Raw genomic sequence first — 17,609 nt, 5'->3', positions numbered from 1 at the left:
TGAGTTTGAGCTATTGGTGGCCATGTGTGAAAAGGGATATAGCCTGGTATGTGGAGAGATGCTTGACCTACAGGATGGTCAAGTCTGAACATCAGAGGCCACATGGCAAGCTGCAGCCTCTAAAGGTCGCCATGTGTAAATGGGAGCATATTTCTAAGGATTTTATCACCAAGTTGTCGAAGATGGCAAAGGGTTTGATGCTATATGGGTCATCGTGGACCGATTGACCAAGAGTGCCCATTTTCTGGCGATCTGGGAGAGTTCTTTGGCCGAAAATTTGGCCGATGTGTATGTGTGTGAGATTATTGCTCATCATGGGGTTTCGGTCTCTATTGTCTTAGACCATGATGTTCGGTTCACCTCCTGATTTTGGCAGAAGTTGCACGAGGAACTGGGCACGAGGCTGCATTTCAGCACTACATATCATCCACAAACCGATGGCTAGAGTGAGCGGATGATATAGACTCTCGAGGATATGTTGCAGGCATGTGTTAATGATTTTGGTGTGAATTGGGATTCCTACCTACCTCTTGCGGAGTTCTACTATAGCAACCGTTATCACTCCAGCATTGGTGCTCCACCTTTTGAGCTGTTGTGTGGGCGGAGATGTCGTACCCCAGTTTGTTGGGGCGAGGTTGGTCATAGGGTTATGGGAAGGAATGAAGTGGTCCTTAAGACATTGATCTTATTTAGCAGATCAGGTAGAGGCTACAGACTGCTCAGAGTCGGCAGAAGAGCTATGTCGACCGGTGTCGATCCGAGTTGGAATTCAAGGTCGGCGAATGCTATTACTGAAGGTCTCACCTTGGAAGAGGGGGAAGTTGGGTCCCCGGTAGATTGGGCCTTTTCGAGTAATTTCTAGGGTTATCAAGGTTGCTTATAAGTTTGATCTAACTGAGAAGCTCAATCTGATTCACATCACTTTCAATGTTTCGCAGTTGCGAAAGTGCGTATTGGATGAGGATGCAGTGGTTTCCCTGGATGACATTCAGGTCAATGAGCGCATGAACTATGTTGAGAGGCCAGTGGATATTTTGGAAAGAAAGATGAAGCTCTTGTGCAACAATGAAAAACCTTTGGTAAAGGTGCAGTGGCAGCACCGGAGGGGCTCCGAGTAGACAAGCATTAACGTGTGTGTTTGTGTGCGTAGAAGATGAAGGAAGGAACCATGCTCATCTTGGAGGGAATAAGCACATTGGATCTGGAAGTTTTACACCATTCTCCATCATTTCAAGGTATAAAGTTCATACCTTGATGGCTAGTTTACTAGATCTTGTTTATGGGTGTTTTGTGTTACTTTTTCGTCCCAAAGGTCTCATCTTCAGCATGGCATGTTCTAGACATTTTGAGTTGTCCTTTCAGACTCTAGGAGGAGTCCTTAGCCATAAAAATGAAGTCTCGTTAGTTAGAATTGCTCCATGGCTCTTGTGGAAGGTCTTAATGGATTAAAACCTTGAGTTAAGCACTTATTAGACTTGTAAAGTCCTAAAGTTGGAAACTTCATTACTCCAGAGTGTATTTGAGCCTTGGATCTGGAATATGGACTTAAGTTCTTAAACCATTAAGCACTTAATAGAGTTTGAAGTTTGCGAGGGTACGCCCCGCGTACTCAGTCAACCACACCGGTGGTGGTCAAGCTGCGAGGCCTTGTGTACACCATGCGTACCTCCAGAGTACGCCCCGCGTACTCACACTAGGTTAGCTCGATTAGGTTGACTCGACTGAGTTGACTCAGTTGACTTAGTGCGTTTGACCAGTTGATTTTGACCAAGTTTGACCATGAGGGTATTTTGGGTTTTTGATGGAATTGGTCAATTTGTGGGGATTAGGTGTCGGTTAGAGAGCTGAGATTTTAAAAGAACTATTTACTTTATAAGATTTTGGAATTATGCTCACTACAACAAATATATATTAAACAAGTTGATTAAATACTTTCTTTAGAATAAGGATGTAATGTTTTTTTCGTATCTAAAAGGTAAGTAGTTTTTAGAGCTTATGTTAGACAATAAGCTTAACCACTCTAGCATCTACTAAATGTATTTATGTAGATTATCCTAAATTATTGTTTAGAATGAAGTTTCTACCATCCCCGTAATTTTCATTCCAAAGACAAGTACTTAGAAAGATCTCTTTCTAAATGGGAGCAACATGGAACTTTAAGAGTTAAAGAACCATAAACTAAATGCATCTGTAACATCCTAAAAATCGAGGGTAAAAGTTTCATTATATATATATATATATATATATATATATATATATATATATATATATATATATATATATATATATAGTCAACATCCATTTACATTTATCCAACATTAAGGTATTCCAAATTAAAATAATTATTAGTGTAATTCCCAAAATCATAAGTCACATATAAACATAGGTGTGTGCGCTAGAATCAAGCCGAACCCTTCCCTTTCGAACTGGAAGTACCTAAAACCATAAAGCATAAACTATAAGAACAAATCTTAGTGAGTTGCCCAAAATACCACATACCATACATAACCATGAGCCAAACATATCAGACATATCCAATTAATCAATAAAAGTGCTATGTGCCAACCATAGACTTGCCATTATGCCACGAGCTGCCTCGTGGTCTTCCTTTCCAGGCCGGACCCACAACCTTGGGTCTTACAGAAAAGTGCCAGGAACCACCTCTGATTATTCCATGCAAACATCACAAAGACAACTAGCATACAATCTACACTACTTAACTAATTAACTGCCAGAGTTCAGAGTCTAGTCTTGCATACAGTTTTCCAGGAGCCGCCCCTGGTCTTTCATACAAACTGCCAAGGGTTACCCCTGGGTCTTCCTACAATACATAACAAAATAGGTCGGCATTGGTCCCTTCGACCCATAAAATAGTGAGGATACTCACCTTGAATGCAAAAGCTCACTGAAAGAAATGCCTAGCCGCTGCCCTGACGATTGCTCCGGGCTATCAATACCAAAATAACATCTAATTAGCAATTGGGTTCAAAACTATGATCCATAATCCATACTTGGGGTAAAATGACCATTTACCCCTAACCCAACTTGAACCAAAACTGAGGCCCAAGTCCAAAAACCGTAAAGGCCCAAAACCAAAAGTTCCACAAAGGCCCACTAATGGCCCAATTTTCCAAATTGGGCCCAACCCATATGGGCCTTATCCTAAAGCCTAAAAATTCCGTTAGTCTAACAGGTGATCTCACAGGGCCCAAAAGGGCCAAAGCAACAAAGCCCAAAACCAAAATGACACCACAAGGCCCAAATCAGCAAGACCCACATCCAAACTTAAGTCCAAACCCAACAATGAAAAAACATCACTGATCACACAAACGCACGATGTTCAGGGGCTGAACGCACGGTGTTTTTCTTTGGTGAAATTGACAGGGACTCAAGACAAAATGTGCTGCGATCCCAGGGGCTACGCACGGGGTACAAGGCTAAGTTCCAAATTCTCATTCTAAGGACTTAATCCATTAAGTACATTGCCTAGAACCCCAAAATAGTCCCAAAATAGTGACTTAACCCAAAAAGTAGAAGGTTTTAAGCCTTTGCATGGTTTAAAAAGGTCCAATCAGCACTCAATCTTCACAAAATGACCAATACCTCAAACATGGGGGAACTTAATGCATCCAGACTATAACTTTATATCAAAATCAACTCAAAAAAGGCAAGATCTAAAAAAACTAAGCTCTTGGAGTGACTCAAACTCAAAAAGAGCCCTCAAAGGACCATAACATGCATACCTCAATCCCTAACTTAGATCTTATGATGTAGAAGCATCAAGTTGAGAACTTTATACCTTTAGATGTTAGATCTATCTAAATGAAGCTAGGATCTAAAAGCTCCAAGCCAAGCAATGACTCTTCAAGAAGCTCCTTCTTCCTCCTTATGAACTAAAACACACTTAAACCATTATGAAGCTCAAGAATCACTCAAATGGAGGCTAGGGTTTCGTTCTCAGGGTATATAGAATGGAGGCTAAAGGAAATGAGGGTTAGAGGTGAGTTAAGGTGTTTAAATAAAGTCTAAGACCCTAAATTAGGGTTTCTGTCTGATTATACGAACGCCCTACGTTCCCAAATCCTCCTGCGTCCGTATTTCCCATGTACACCCTACGCACATATCTGGTATGCCCTGCATACCCGGTTCGACCTAAACCCTTATAACTTCAAATGGTTATAACTTCCTTGTTATATCTCTAATTTTGATGTTCTTTATATCCACTGAAAGGTAGCGCAAAGCCCTATACTTCTAACAACTCACCTTTACCATAAAACTTCCCAAACAAAACCCAAAATCCATAAAAGACCAAATTATCAAATTACGATTATACCATTGACCTTCGAAGACAAAATCGAACACTTGGATCACTTAAACCATAACACCCACAACCGAGAATGGCCAAATTCTTCTTTTCCCAATAACTGAAGATTGGGCCGCAACCTCGAATAAAGAAGCAAATTCGAAACTGAGTATTATAACTCACCCCCACTTAAATTAGATTTTGTCCTCGAAATCGCTCCTTACCAATACTCGTATCAAAACTAACAACTTGAGGAACGCAACAGAAAATTCTGCGCATAAAACGACTTTCCCAAGAAAATCGAACCCAAATCGAAACTTCCATCCCGAAGAAAAACAAACTTTGAGCCTCTGAAGGAAACCACTTCTACCCTTACTGAAACCTGGAATCTACATTGGTTTGACTAACAGACAGATCGCGCATGTTGTAACAACTTCATGCCAAATTCTCAACGAATAACAGACTAAACATAACAATTCCAACCCTGATCATCTCGATGCTACCAACAGAAAAAATTCACCGACCATAACTAGGTGCTGAACACCCAAACTTAACAGATGGCTTAGATAATCCTTCGAGTAGAAGATCCATCCCTGCAATGGTTAGACTCAAACAAGAGCTGCGAAAAAAGGTCAAATCAATTACTCTGAGATTATTTAATCCCACTGCAAGAGGCTTAGCATCTCCTGATCAACAAGCTACCCTACACACAAGGATCCCAATCACTACTACTACTCGAAACATCACACTGCCTTCTAGCTGCTTTTCATAGCAGCCAAGACCTCCCTGGCCCCAACTTGTCTGCCAACTATCTGGAATACTAGACTCCTGCCCGGTTGATGAGCCAAAAGACACTCACACAGTCGCCCCCAACGACTTCATAAAGAAAACCTCGTCTGACAATAATTACCCGAACCATCACGACACCAACTCGATGCTAAACTGAACGCTACATGACCAACTGTAACTCTATCTCATACCCGGTCTCCTGTGACCTACCAATTCCTAATTCCAAACATGTTGTGGCCCTCCCACAGCCTTGCGAACAAACCCTCCTTGGCCTAAACCAACTGAAGAAATCTATGAACAAATCATAGATTTGCCACAATCTCACCGCTGCACAGGGACCGGTGAATGCTACGGGCCATCCCGCAGTCTTACAACACTTCCCACACATACTGACTACTAGTGATTGCTACGGGCCACCCCATAGTCTTACAAATCGTCTATTCTAACTGCTAACTAGTGAATGCTACGGGCCATCCTACGGTCTTACATCATCGTCACCTTGCCACAACTGTCGCCCAAAGCCTTACCGCTAATCTATTAATTTGAACACATCCAAAGTCGAGCACGCACTTGACCCAACACCCGAGATGAACTCGAGTTATGACTGGAACCCCAACTTCGGTCCTCCAAAGCCTTCTATCAAACAACAAGAAGACGCGAATCCAATGTTGGGAAGTTTCCCGAACTCCCAACTCACACAAGCCTCAATCCAGACAACCAATGAGGATGCAAAACTCATCCTAGTTTCACACTTGCTTCTGTCCTGAATACCTGAACGGTTCTCCCCCACTTTTATTCGACAAAGTCCTCACAACACATGAGAATTGAAGGATTCCCAATCCTACTTACCCTCCGATGATCGATCTACTGACAACCGGTGCTTACCAATGCTAGTGTTCCATCACTATCCATCCCAAAGACCACACAACCCCTAAAGACCAGCTGAACACTTCCCGAATCCCAACAACACTGATAACCCCAGATGCTTAAAATGATGTCATACTCAAATCTTGAAGTCCCAAGGACAATTTCACCAACCTAAACCTCAACAACATACCACTTCCCTAAACACCCCCAAAAGCCAATTTGCGCACCAATGCTAAAACCACTGAATCTTGGCGATACTGGATAACTAACCCGCTGAATCCTGACCATAAACCTTCTACACAATGCCCCCGAAAAGATCATGACTACAAAGCAAGATAACATCGAACACTCCAAACCCACTATGAGAGAAACAACCCTTCACTGAACCACTAATGATTCATGGCATGAAAATGGCATATAACATTTCTTGAAGATATAACCCAAACATAAGCAGAGAAATAAACCAAAGATACGCTTACCCAAACCAATGCAATATTTTCCAAGTCAAATGGGGAGTTTAGGGCACCATTTAGACACCTAATGGGAGTTTACGGCCCATGAACCACCCATATGGGAGTTCACGGCCGTGAACTCCTATACCTTGATTTTATTGAAGTTTTAAGCCCTTATTACAATCCTAGTAATTTATAATGAAGTATAAGGCCATTTGGGGGGATTAAAACTACCATTTGATGTGGTTTGGAGGTGTTTACAGCCTAGGCATGTGCTTGGGCCGTAAACTCCTTTTTACCCCTCATTTCTTAGTGTTTAATTGCTCCAAACCCGAAATAGCAAGTCCCTAATTTATGTCTTAAGCCTAAGGATGGTTTGGGAGTGTTTTGGACATGATTTAACAAGTTTAGAGGTTGTTTACGGCCTAAGCATGTGCTTGGGCCGTAAACCCTCTTTTAAGTCCCAAAATTGATTGTTTTATGGTTCCAACACTCCTAGGCTAAATCCCCAATTGGTTTCCAAGCTTTTAGGGAAAAATTTGGGTCATTTTGGCCTCTTTTTAGGGGTTTACGGCCTAAGGAGGTTCTTAGGCCGTAAACTCCTCTTTGACAGGTTATATGGTCGAATTTTGAGCTATAATCACAAATCATGATGTTTAGAATAGGTTAGGGTAAGGACACTCACGTTTTGGAGGCGGAAATTCGCGGTTTTAAGTCGAAAATGAGCTTTATGAGAGAGAGTATAGAGAGAGGGTGGAAAGGGGTGGAATGAAGTCCATTCCCCCTTATATATGGGTTGGAGTTGGAGCTCAGTGGGAATTTACCCGATACTGCCATTAAATGGGGCTTTTGGTCGCACCCGATTTAGTGGTCGTAATAATAAAAACTAACTTTTTCCAATTAAATGGAAATGTATATTACGTGTTTTTATTTATCTTATCATGACGTTAACGACATAAAATATAAATAAATAAAACATTTATTTATTTTATGACCTCAAATTAACAGAACTTTTATACAGTGGAATATTCCGTCAACGGAAACGGGGTAATGTAACGGAATAACTTTGGGTTGTCACAGTTTTAGTCCAAACCATGACTTTTTTGGATTGATGGTCCTTTTGAGGTAGTTTCGTTGCGTTTTTTGTCACTCGGTAAAATGAAATGACTGTAATGCCCTTGGGGTATTTATTTTTCTTTTTTCTTTCATTATTTTAAAATCTAATTGTTTTTTATTTATTTTAATAATTAAAAAAGTGGGGCCACCTCTCTCTCTCTCTCTCTCTCTCGTGAAAAAGAAATTCACCTCCCACCCACTTCTTCATCTTCCCCAATTCATATCATATCTGATGAACACAGATACACACTTTTAAATCATATGAACACATGGAGTTTTCAGATTCTATTTCTCGCACAAACACACATCTATATTTCATATGAAGACGAAAATGTCTAGAGAATGTCGTTTGCGGTTTATAGATATGGAAGGAGGTGTGCTAATGACTACAGAGGAACATCAGAAGTCGGAGATAGCTACAAGACTCGTCATCTCCATTCTCTCCGATTCAGCAGTAACCCTAATCTGATCTTCATAGCAATAGAGGCAAAGCTCTAATCGGAGTTAGGGTTTGTTGTGGCTTCGGCGACCTTAAGCTTCATCTTTATCCTTCTCTGATTGATCCAATCTCACTACTTTCTACCTATTTCTCAACATATATACATACAGATAAATGTATATATTTCTAGTTTAATTTTCATCTGCATCTATTTCTGGTTTAATTTTCATCTTTCTTACTTTCTCTTTCGTTCTCTCAACAAGTAATGCTCACTGGCATTTGTTAGAATCAAATTGGTTTTGGATCTATTAATCTAATTGAAAAGGGATTGGAAGTGGGTTGATTTAGGAATCGAGGTTTATGTTGATTGGGATATTGTTTCCTCAAAATCTGTTAAAAACGGTAATGGATTTGGAGAGAGAGAGAGAGAGAGAGAGAGAAAAGAGAAGGGAGAAATCTATTTTGGAGACGGTAATCTAACCGGGAATAGCAGCAACAATAAACAGTAATCTGTTAAGGTGCTGATTTTGGAGAAGGAGGAGGGTCACCAGAGGGAAGTGAGAGGGACTTCTTGATAGTCACTAAAATGAGTCTTCTTTTCCTCGATCCAGTGTGTGTATGTGTGTTTATAGTGAAAGTAGGTGAAGAACTTTAAGTTTTTTTGTGGGTTAATCCAAGTTGTTGGAATCTGATGTTGAAATGGATTATGAACGATGTTTGGATCGTTGGTGGGTTTGCACATGAGAGAGAGAGGGGGAGAGAGAGAGAGAGAGAGGTGGGTCCAATTTAATTATTTATTTTCTTTTTCATTTAAGTTAAATAGAAAAAACATAAATAAATAAATAAATAAATACCCAAGGGCATTACAGTCATTTCAGTTTACCGAGGGACCAAAAACACAACGAAACTGCCTCAAAAGGACCACCGATCTAAAAAGTCGTGGTTTGGACTAAAACCCCAAAAAAAAATGCATACTATAGGTAGGTCTGGCAATGGAGCGGGTTTTGACCCTGATCCGATCCAAACCCTTAACAATTATATGGGTTTGGAGCATAGTTCTTGATCCGTTTACCCGTTAACGACCCATACCCGCTAACCCTTTTATTAAAAGGGTCGGGTATTGATCATTACCGATCCGCTCCATTTATAACCCGCCCCATATAAATTTTAGAAATATAAATTTATATTTTATATTGCCTAAAGTTTACATTAAATTCTAATCAGAAGTCCAAAGAGAAAAGGCCAAAGACTAAATTGTTTTTACATAAGACTCGAGAAATCACCTTCTAGACTTCCAGTCTTCTCCCAAGAGTCATGATTTCATTTCATTTACATTTCATCATTTAATCACCATTTCATTTATAAATCAATAAGTTCATTTATCAATCGGAAGAAAGTTTGTAATTGCTATTCTCTGTCAATGCAATCGACGGTCAAAAACCAATCGGAAGTAACTAAAATAATGATTTTAATTCCAACAGAAAGCCCTCGAGTACATAATGTCTTTTCTAAATCAACACTTAGTTTTATTTAATAAATGTGATTTTATGATTTAAGTAAAATGTGTTTGATTATTCAAAAAACCTACAGGTTACGGGGTGAGTTTAGATATCTGCTGATTCGGTGGATAAGGGTATGAGTTTGATTATTCAAAACACTGCGGGTTACGGAGCAGGTTTGGATCGGATTTTGAAATTTGTTAAAAGGGTTTGAATCAAGGTTGATTCGCTCCAAACCCGCCCCATTGCCAGGTCTAACTATAGGTACCATTTTTGCAATTTTGTCTATTTATAACTCACATTTGATCCCAACCTAATTTAAACATACTTCTTCAATCCAAGATCAAAATAGTACTTGACTATAGATGTTTAAGACTAATTTAAACATACTTCTTCAATCCAAGATCAAAATAGTACTTGACTATAGATGTTTAAGAATTAGATATTCTATGTTTAATTACTATAATTATGTTTATTATACGATACAATTTGAGCTATACTAATCAAGACAATATCTTTTATTTATTAGTGAAATCATAACTCAAAATTGAAAAATACAATTTGATTTAATAATTGACTTTTGGACATATTGGTGACAAAACGATCGAGTACTAAAATTACATGATGAAACACACATCACTTGAGGCTTCTCCATGCTCAAAATCTTAAAAAGGGCACCAACAAATACTCCACACCATATAACTGCAAAAAAGATTGATTCTCGTGATGTGTAAATGCCACAACGTGGATATTACAATCCTAAATACTTTTATCAAATTTTGTATTAAATTAAATATTATATTTCGTAAGAAAAGATAAAAACTGAATTCAAAGATATTACAACTGATATTACCTTCCAAATAAACAAGTAGAATGATTCAATGGCCTCATTGTTTTTCAGATCAACCAAGTTTGCTTCTCTCCAAAGTATAAAACCAAGAATGCTATGACCGATCACCTGTACAGAACAATTAGATGATGTAAGGTTTTCATAGGCTTGTGATCAGCTCCGTTTTTTAAATGAATAATATATAAATATATAGATGGTGTAAGTTCTTTTTTTTTCCCCTCTGGGGATATCAAATATTACCAAAGATGTAAGAAATATATACAAAATTACATTTGTATCCTTCATCTTTTTAGCCTAACAGATGGAACTTTTTAATTTTTTTGAAAAGTGAAGACCAAGTTGGTTAATTTAAATATAAATTATCAGTTATATTTATAAGAACATATAATTCATGAGAAACTTCATGACAAGATTGAGTATATTTTCTCTAGAAAAGTGTGATCAAAAGTAAAAAAATTAACCAACACATTTGGATCCAAATAAACAAAACAAAAAGGGTAACAACTAACAAGTACTCTGGAAATTATAATCACTAATTAAAGTGGACACATATTCTACCAGTTAACCCAAAAACTAGTCATAATTTCGTTAAAAATATATATAATAGAATATATTACCATCATCAATCGAGTCCAAAAACCGGTTGATAACAACCCGATTAATATAGCCATACCATATGCCATCTCAAGGAGCCCTATACATAGCCAAAATACCTGCAAAAATATTGATTCAACTTGTTATTTCATTTCAATTGATGAGCGCTTTTGAAAAAGTAGCAAAAGCTTATGATAGATATATAGTTTATAGCTTACGGGTTTAGTCCCGACTTTCGATGCTAACGAGTTAACTCCATTTATCTTATCTCCCTCAACGTCAGGGATGTCCTAAAATTCACATTATATATAAATACAATATCAACGTCATAAAAGGCATGCTATTTCTATGATATTTTATTGTAAGAAAGGCGATGTACCTTAAATAGTGCGGCAACTACTGCATAGATGCTCATGATTCCAGATACAAAAATAACATGCTTAGAAACTAAGAGTGACCTTCCATGTATCAATGTCTGTAACGTTTGATCATCATGTTAAATAGATTATTCTTTGATAATCTATGACTTAATTTGTCAAATAAAATAAATATGCATGTATATATAGGTCCAGATTTATATATGAAATTCTTTAAATAATCAATTAACCTTTGCATGGAGGTTGAACAAAATAGGAATGATCGCTCCTTGCAGTGACCAAACGCTCATTGCAGCAAGTGCCGGATCCCTCTTCCATCGTAGTAATGGTAGCTACAAGAATGAATATATATACCCAAAATTGATATAATTTCACATTAAAAGTTATTTAAAATTGTATTTGAAATGCATTAATAAAGAAAGACTTACGTGAACTGAATAGGCCGTTCCGATAGCATACCATAAGAAGAGACCTAACTTTAACGGCCAAGATTTGATACTCCATCCGAGGCAAAAACCCTAATAAGCATCAAATTAATTTGCACCATTGTAATTAAACGCCAAAGATTTAATACTCCACTATAATTTTTAATTTGTTGTACATGTTAGTGTCACAGTCTCTAGACACGGATTCTTATATTTCTTTAATTATACGCTTTCACTAGGTTCTTTTGGAGAAATAAAAAATTTCTCCAAATATCTTATACTAACTAACATGGTATTAGAGCTAATATATCCAATATGATTATCATCACTCTTTCTCATGATATGTCCCATATCAGGTAATATATCGTCTCTCTTCAAAGACTCATTTCTTTTGTGTGTAGTGCTATTTTATAGAGAGAATATAGTATTCCATATAAAACATGTTAATCGTACCAAAATAGCATACAACAAGGTGAGTCGGGTTCCCGTTTCAATGGAAAGCTCGCCTGATGCCAAGGGCAAATGTGGCTTGTTAATTTTGTCGATGTCGACATCTGATAACTGATTTATGCTCGCAACATACAAGTTGGCCAAAGCGCCACCGATGACTGCCTGAATATGTATCATTTTTGAAGCGAGGTTATATGAATTATAATTTTATTGTTTAAAACGGATTTAAGTTTATATTTTTCATATAAATTACTGTTATGGTGGAAGAAACCAATTACCTGCAAAAGCCCAACGAAAAATAATGGAGTAAAATCTGAAAGCTTCTGGATGGCAAGCAAAGAAATGGAGACGATGGACAATACCTATTCGATCAAGGAAAATTAACGATGAGATTCACATAATAGTTTTCGGTCAGACCTCAATAATTGCCGAAGACATTATTCAAATTTCAAAGTCCATACATAACTGCTAATAATAAATTGAATAATTCAGAAAACAAGAAAAATATATCTAATAAATTATTAACTAAAATGAAGACTATTTTTAACAGGAAAAATATATGCATGAAACTTTGGCGGCTACTTTACTTGTTCATAAAAGTTAACCACAAATATCTTCTTAGTAAAAAAATATTTAAATTGTTTTGTTTTGAGACAAGAAGAGAAGTCACGCATGGAGGCGTGGAGTAGTAAGCATCCATAATGCATGCATGATTTAATGGAATGGAGTGATGGTTGAGGTGTAATGTCTTAGTTGTTTTTCAATGATTAAAACAAACCATAGGATGCAAAGTTCATATTGAATGGATTTTTAGTTCAATTGTTTCGATGCATTATAGAAATTAAATAGTAAGTTGTATGAAAATTAAAATAATGATTTGGTATATTAAACTTTATACAATTAATTAAATGCACGGTTGACTTTAGTATATAAGAAATCATACGGTTCCTTGAAGTGTGTAAACTTTTGAATATCTGTAAATAACTTCCAATGTAGCTCCAAGTGATTTGCCATCGATTTGAGGACGAAGAACAAAACCTTTAGAGGCATCAACTGCAAGAACTTTTGTTATTTGTCTTTGATGTCTGTGAACTTCTGTAAAATACTTGTTGTCACTTTCAGGATCGTTAAGTTTGCGACTTTGTTGATGATTCATTCTACCAAATATGCTATTAGAATGCCCAAATGTGGTTTTCCTCACTTGAATCCTTGAAACTTTTACTCTTTCATGATCACCTACATGAATATAGAAAAACGATAGTTGTTGGTAATTTCTTATCCCCTTTAATTGGTTTATGTTTTGTAACTTATTAAGCAATGTATAAATAAAGCACATGTCAAATGAGAGATGATGGCATAATATGTAAAAACGTTATATTTAAGGAGGAAAAATGCTTACAAGAAGCAACTGCAGTCGCCAAAAATGGAGGTCGTAAAGAAGAAGATGATGACGACTTTAAAGCTGATCCAATAAGCATTGATTTCATATTTTTTACAGATAATAAGAGATCATGAGAAGTACAAAAGCCTTTGTTGTTATATATATAGCAGTGGGTACGTGCATGTCAGCCCATAAATTGCTACAGTTATCCCTCGATCAGAACTTCAAAATTCTTAATTATACCATTTTATTTGCTATACATTTACATTCTTGTCGTTTCGATATACTATATGTTAAGTTTTTGTTTTTTGTTAGTATACTAGTGGTGAAACCCGTATATTATACGGGTTGATTAAAACAAAATGTTAAATAAAAACGATTAAATGAGAAATTTATTTAAATTTGAAATTTGAAATAAATAAAAATTATGAGAAAAAAAACATGTAAAAAATAAATTAATTAAAATTATTGTTTAGTTATCAGACCCGTATACTAAACAGGTTAATTATAACAAAATGTTAAACACAAAGGTTTAAATTGTAAATTTATTTGAAATTAAAATTTAAAATTTAAAATTTGAAATTAATATCATTATGGTAGGTTTTAATTTATGGAAACTAATTAATAATATATTAGAAATAGAAAATGAAATAAATGACAAGTGGAAAATAAATATATCCCTAAATTATGACAAAATGACATGTGGCAAATTGAATGAGAGGACATATGGCAAAATGATTTTTATTTATTAGGGTAGATAACTATTTAAAACAAATTACAATTTACATAAATAAAAGTATATTCTAAGTCTATATATATTAGATACTAGTTGTGAGACCCGTATGTTATACAGGTTTGGTAAAACAAATATATATATATATATATATATATATATATATATATATATATATATATATATATATATATATATATATATATATATATAAATGTTTAAACAAAAATTTATTTAAATTTGAAATTTTAGATTTGAAATTTAAAATTTGAATTTAAAAGGAAACATATTAAATACAATATATAAATACTAATACTGTAATTTATTGACTATTTTTAATTAAGGCAATTAGTAATTGGTGTGTAAATTTGATTGTTAATTAAGAAAAGATAAAAAAGGAGAAAATGACAAATGGGTAAAAAATTTATTCAAAAATACCAAAAAATGACATGTGTCCAAATTAATGTAAGAGTGACAAGTGGCAAAAAAAACCTTCATTTATTAGAGAAGATGTACACATATTAAATATTTTTTTATATTACTTTATTTTAACATTATAACATACGTTGTATTTCATTACGGCTGCGCACTAAAAATGTCATCTAAAAACTCATATTTTTGAAATTTTGATGACATAATTATTTTTAAATTTATTATTAGACTACTATTATATTAGAAAATAAAAAAATAATTTAAGTTGATTATTTAATTATAATAGTAAAATAATATTGATTTTCAATAAACATTACATTACTTCAAATTTAAGGAAATTTTAATACAGTCAAGAAAATATATGACTTTTTGATTTTCTTTTTAAATATTTTCTATAGAAAAATAAGGATTCTTGCAGACTTGCTAGAGGGGGAGTCAAATATGATCGGTTAATAAAGTTAAGTCTTTGTTATAATACTAGTATGTTTTTAACTGACAAGTGGATTTGTAGCATAAACTCTTCTCGTGTTTATGTGGTGTTTTCTGCTCATGGACTTTTGGATGATGTTTTCTTGCCTTAGGGTTTGGGAGTAATCCAACACGTTGGAATAATTTTATTTTGTGCATTGCCCCATCTGCAATGCATTACTAAAAAAGACAGGGTTCTTTATATAATTTTCCTAGCAAATTTCTAAGACATAGTTTTTCTTAGGGATTCATTAATTAGTTTGGAAAACCGATCGTAACAAACCTTTCCAAAATATTTCACGAGAAAAATATTTTGTATGAAGTATCGACGACTTTCCCACATATGTCTTTGTGTTAGGTGCTTTTTATACACCGATTTTGCACTTTTATTTCGTACCCATGACATTGCATTTAGGCTTAAGCTCATATATTATACATGTTTTTTCGGGATATTTATTTCACTTTCATATTTTTGTGATATTTCATGGACTCTTGGAGTTGGGATCTCGCTTAGGGAGGTGATTAGAAGATGCAGACAGGATTTCATGACTTTCGGATCATTGAGTGTTACACATATTAATTCCATCTCTATTCAACTATTAATTTCATCTCTATTCAAGGACTTCAAGGGCCAATAACAAGGACTTCAAGGGATAAATTCATACCTGCTTTTGGGTTTTACACATATTAATTCCATCTCTATTCAACTATAAATACCCCGTATCATTCCACCATTTTCATCATCTATGATATTTACTTCGACTTGTACGACAAGAAAACTTTATAATTGCCGTCTTGAGGGTCTAGAAGGCGGCCAGAATACCGCTAAGCTGAAAAAAGCAAAGATCTGAAAGATTGGAGAGCAGATTCATGTTGGTAATCATGTATTTTGTTAACACGAACATGTTTAGCATTCCATTATGATTCTATATGCAATTACTTTCTGATTTGGGTATTAAAACCCTTTGCTTTGTGTTTATGATTAAATGAAACCTTCATTTATGGATTAATTACTATTTTGATTGTTTTATTCGTGTTTAATTTATCTTGTTGAGCTTGTTAAAAGATCTTTATGTGTTAATGATAATTATTTTCTATTAATAATCAAGTTTTTTGAGTTGTATGAACATCTTCTTAATTGCTTGAATCATATAGTTTTGTGCAAACAAGATTGTATGCCTAGTATTAGTGAACATGAACCTATGGTTAATTAGAAAATAAGTAAGCTAATATGTGAGCATTTGTGATGACCAATCATACAAGAGTTAATTAAATTAACAAATTTGATTAACTATTATTACAAGTCTTGTTTGATACGAACTGAACACTAAGAAACTTTTTAGTTTAATCAATTGGCCACTATTTAAATTGACTTCTTTGCTAGAGGATTAGTAATAGTAAACATGAACCTAATCATTTTAGAAATCAGTGAACATGAATAAATTAATCTGTATGTGCAATTATCTATGATTTTAAGATGTAATTTATTTAAACCAAAGTACCTAAAGAGATTTGTCTTCGGTCAGTTTATCGAGATTTATTGTTTAGTCGATTGTTTGAGATTTAATTCCATAAAACCATTCTTTACTACTTTCGTGTGGTTTCTGTAACTTATAATCAAACATTCTAAATTAATTCACTACTGTTCCCCTTGTGTTTGACACCCTTGCTTATCAAAACTATACTATACTCGATCGGGTTCACTGCCTCTAAGGTGTGGTTTAGATACGATAAACTATGACTTATAAATAAATAACTAGTGCATTAAAAATACACATCAAGTTTTTGGCGCCGTTTATGGGGAGCAGTTTTCAATCAATTTAGTTTGTTTGATTATTCGTTATTTGTTTTAATTTTTTAGTTTTATTTTATTTTTATTCTTATTTTCGTTGATATCATGTCACTTGTCGGGAAGGGTTTTGTTGTTATGTGCATACACATTCCTTCGTTTGACTTTTTGCATGGGTTTCGAGATTGCAAGCGATTAGGGAATTCTTGATTTCTTTAGTCTACTACTTTGGTGATTTTTTCAACTCAATCCATGAGGCGTAGTATAGCAAGGCGTATCGAGGTGGTTAAGTGAAAGACCGAACTCTTGCTATTCTTGACTAGTTGGGTCAACTCTTGTTCTACTTATTAGTTAGTGGTGCAAATAAAACAAAGGAAATAGTCTGACGGGTCCCAAAAGTTTTTGTTTTCACAAACCACTTTTTGCATGCAATGAATTTAATCAACAATTGTAGCTTGATTTCGACGAAGACGAGTGATCGTGATATCCTTTTTAGTTATTTTGGTTTGCTATTTTTTTAGTTATTTTATTGAGTTTTTATTTTTATTTTTAGTTTGTTTAAAATTTTGTTTTCCATGTTGATGCGCTTGATGTTTCAGATCTTGCAGAATTTTTGCCCTTCGGATGCTTTTTGAAATTTCAAGA

General features: G+C 35.1%; 1 protein-coding gene across 1 annotated transcript; it reads right to left on the bottom strand.

Annotated features, from left to right (window-relative positions):
- Positions 1-10,122: 10,122 nt before the first annotated feature.
- Positions 10,123-13,648, bottom strand: LOC145050275 (homogentisate phytyltransferase 1, chloroplastic-like). Its single transcript, XM_078998552.1, has 11 exons — positions 13,561-13,648; positions 13,105-13,397; positions 12,440-12,523; positions 12,165-12,323; positions 11,715-11,804; positions 11,517-11,618; positions 11,289-11,384; positions 11,128-11,199; positions 10,933-11,028; positions 10,319-10,423; positions 10,123-10,167 (listed from the first exon to the last, which is right to left on the bottom strand). Exons 1-11 carry the CDS (start codon positions 13,646-13,648, stop codon positions 10,123-10,125), a joined length of 1,230 nt encoding a protein of 409 aa, XP_078854678.1.
- Between the last annotated feature and the right edge of the window lie 3,961 nt (positions 13,649-17,609).

This window comes from Lactuca serriola, chromosome 5 (genome assembly GCF_051521515.1).
Source record: "Lactuca serriola cultivar US96UC23 chromosome 5, Lser_US96UC23_V15, whole genome shotgun sequence".
NCBI lineage: Eukaryota > Viridiplantae > Streptophyta > Magnoliopsida > Asterales > Asteraceae > Lactuca > Lactuca serriola.
Note: the sequence above shows the minus strand (reverse complement) of the source record. Positions and strands in the feature narration are given on the sequence as shown.

Coding starts and splice junctions, on each gene's coding strand:
- LOC145050275 (XM_078998552.1), bottom strand. CDS start 13,648: ATGAAATCAATGCTTATTGGATCAGCTTTAAAGTCGTCATCATCTTCT. Junction 11,619..11,714: donor GAACGGCCTATTCAGTTCAC/GTAAGTCTTTCT, acceptor TCATTCTTGTAG/CTACCATTACTACGATGGAA. Junction 10,168..10,318: donor TCTACTTGTTTATTTGGAAG/GTAATATCAGTT, acceptor TCTTTTTTGCAG/TTATATGGTGTGGAGTATTT.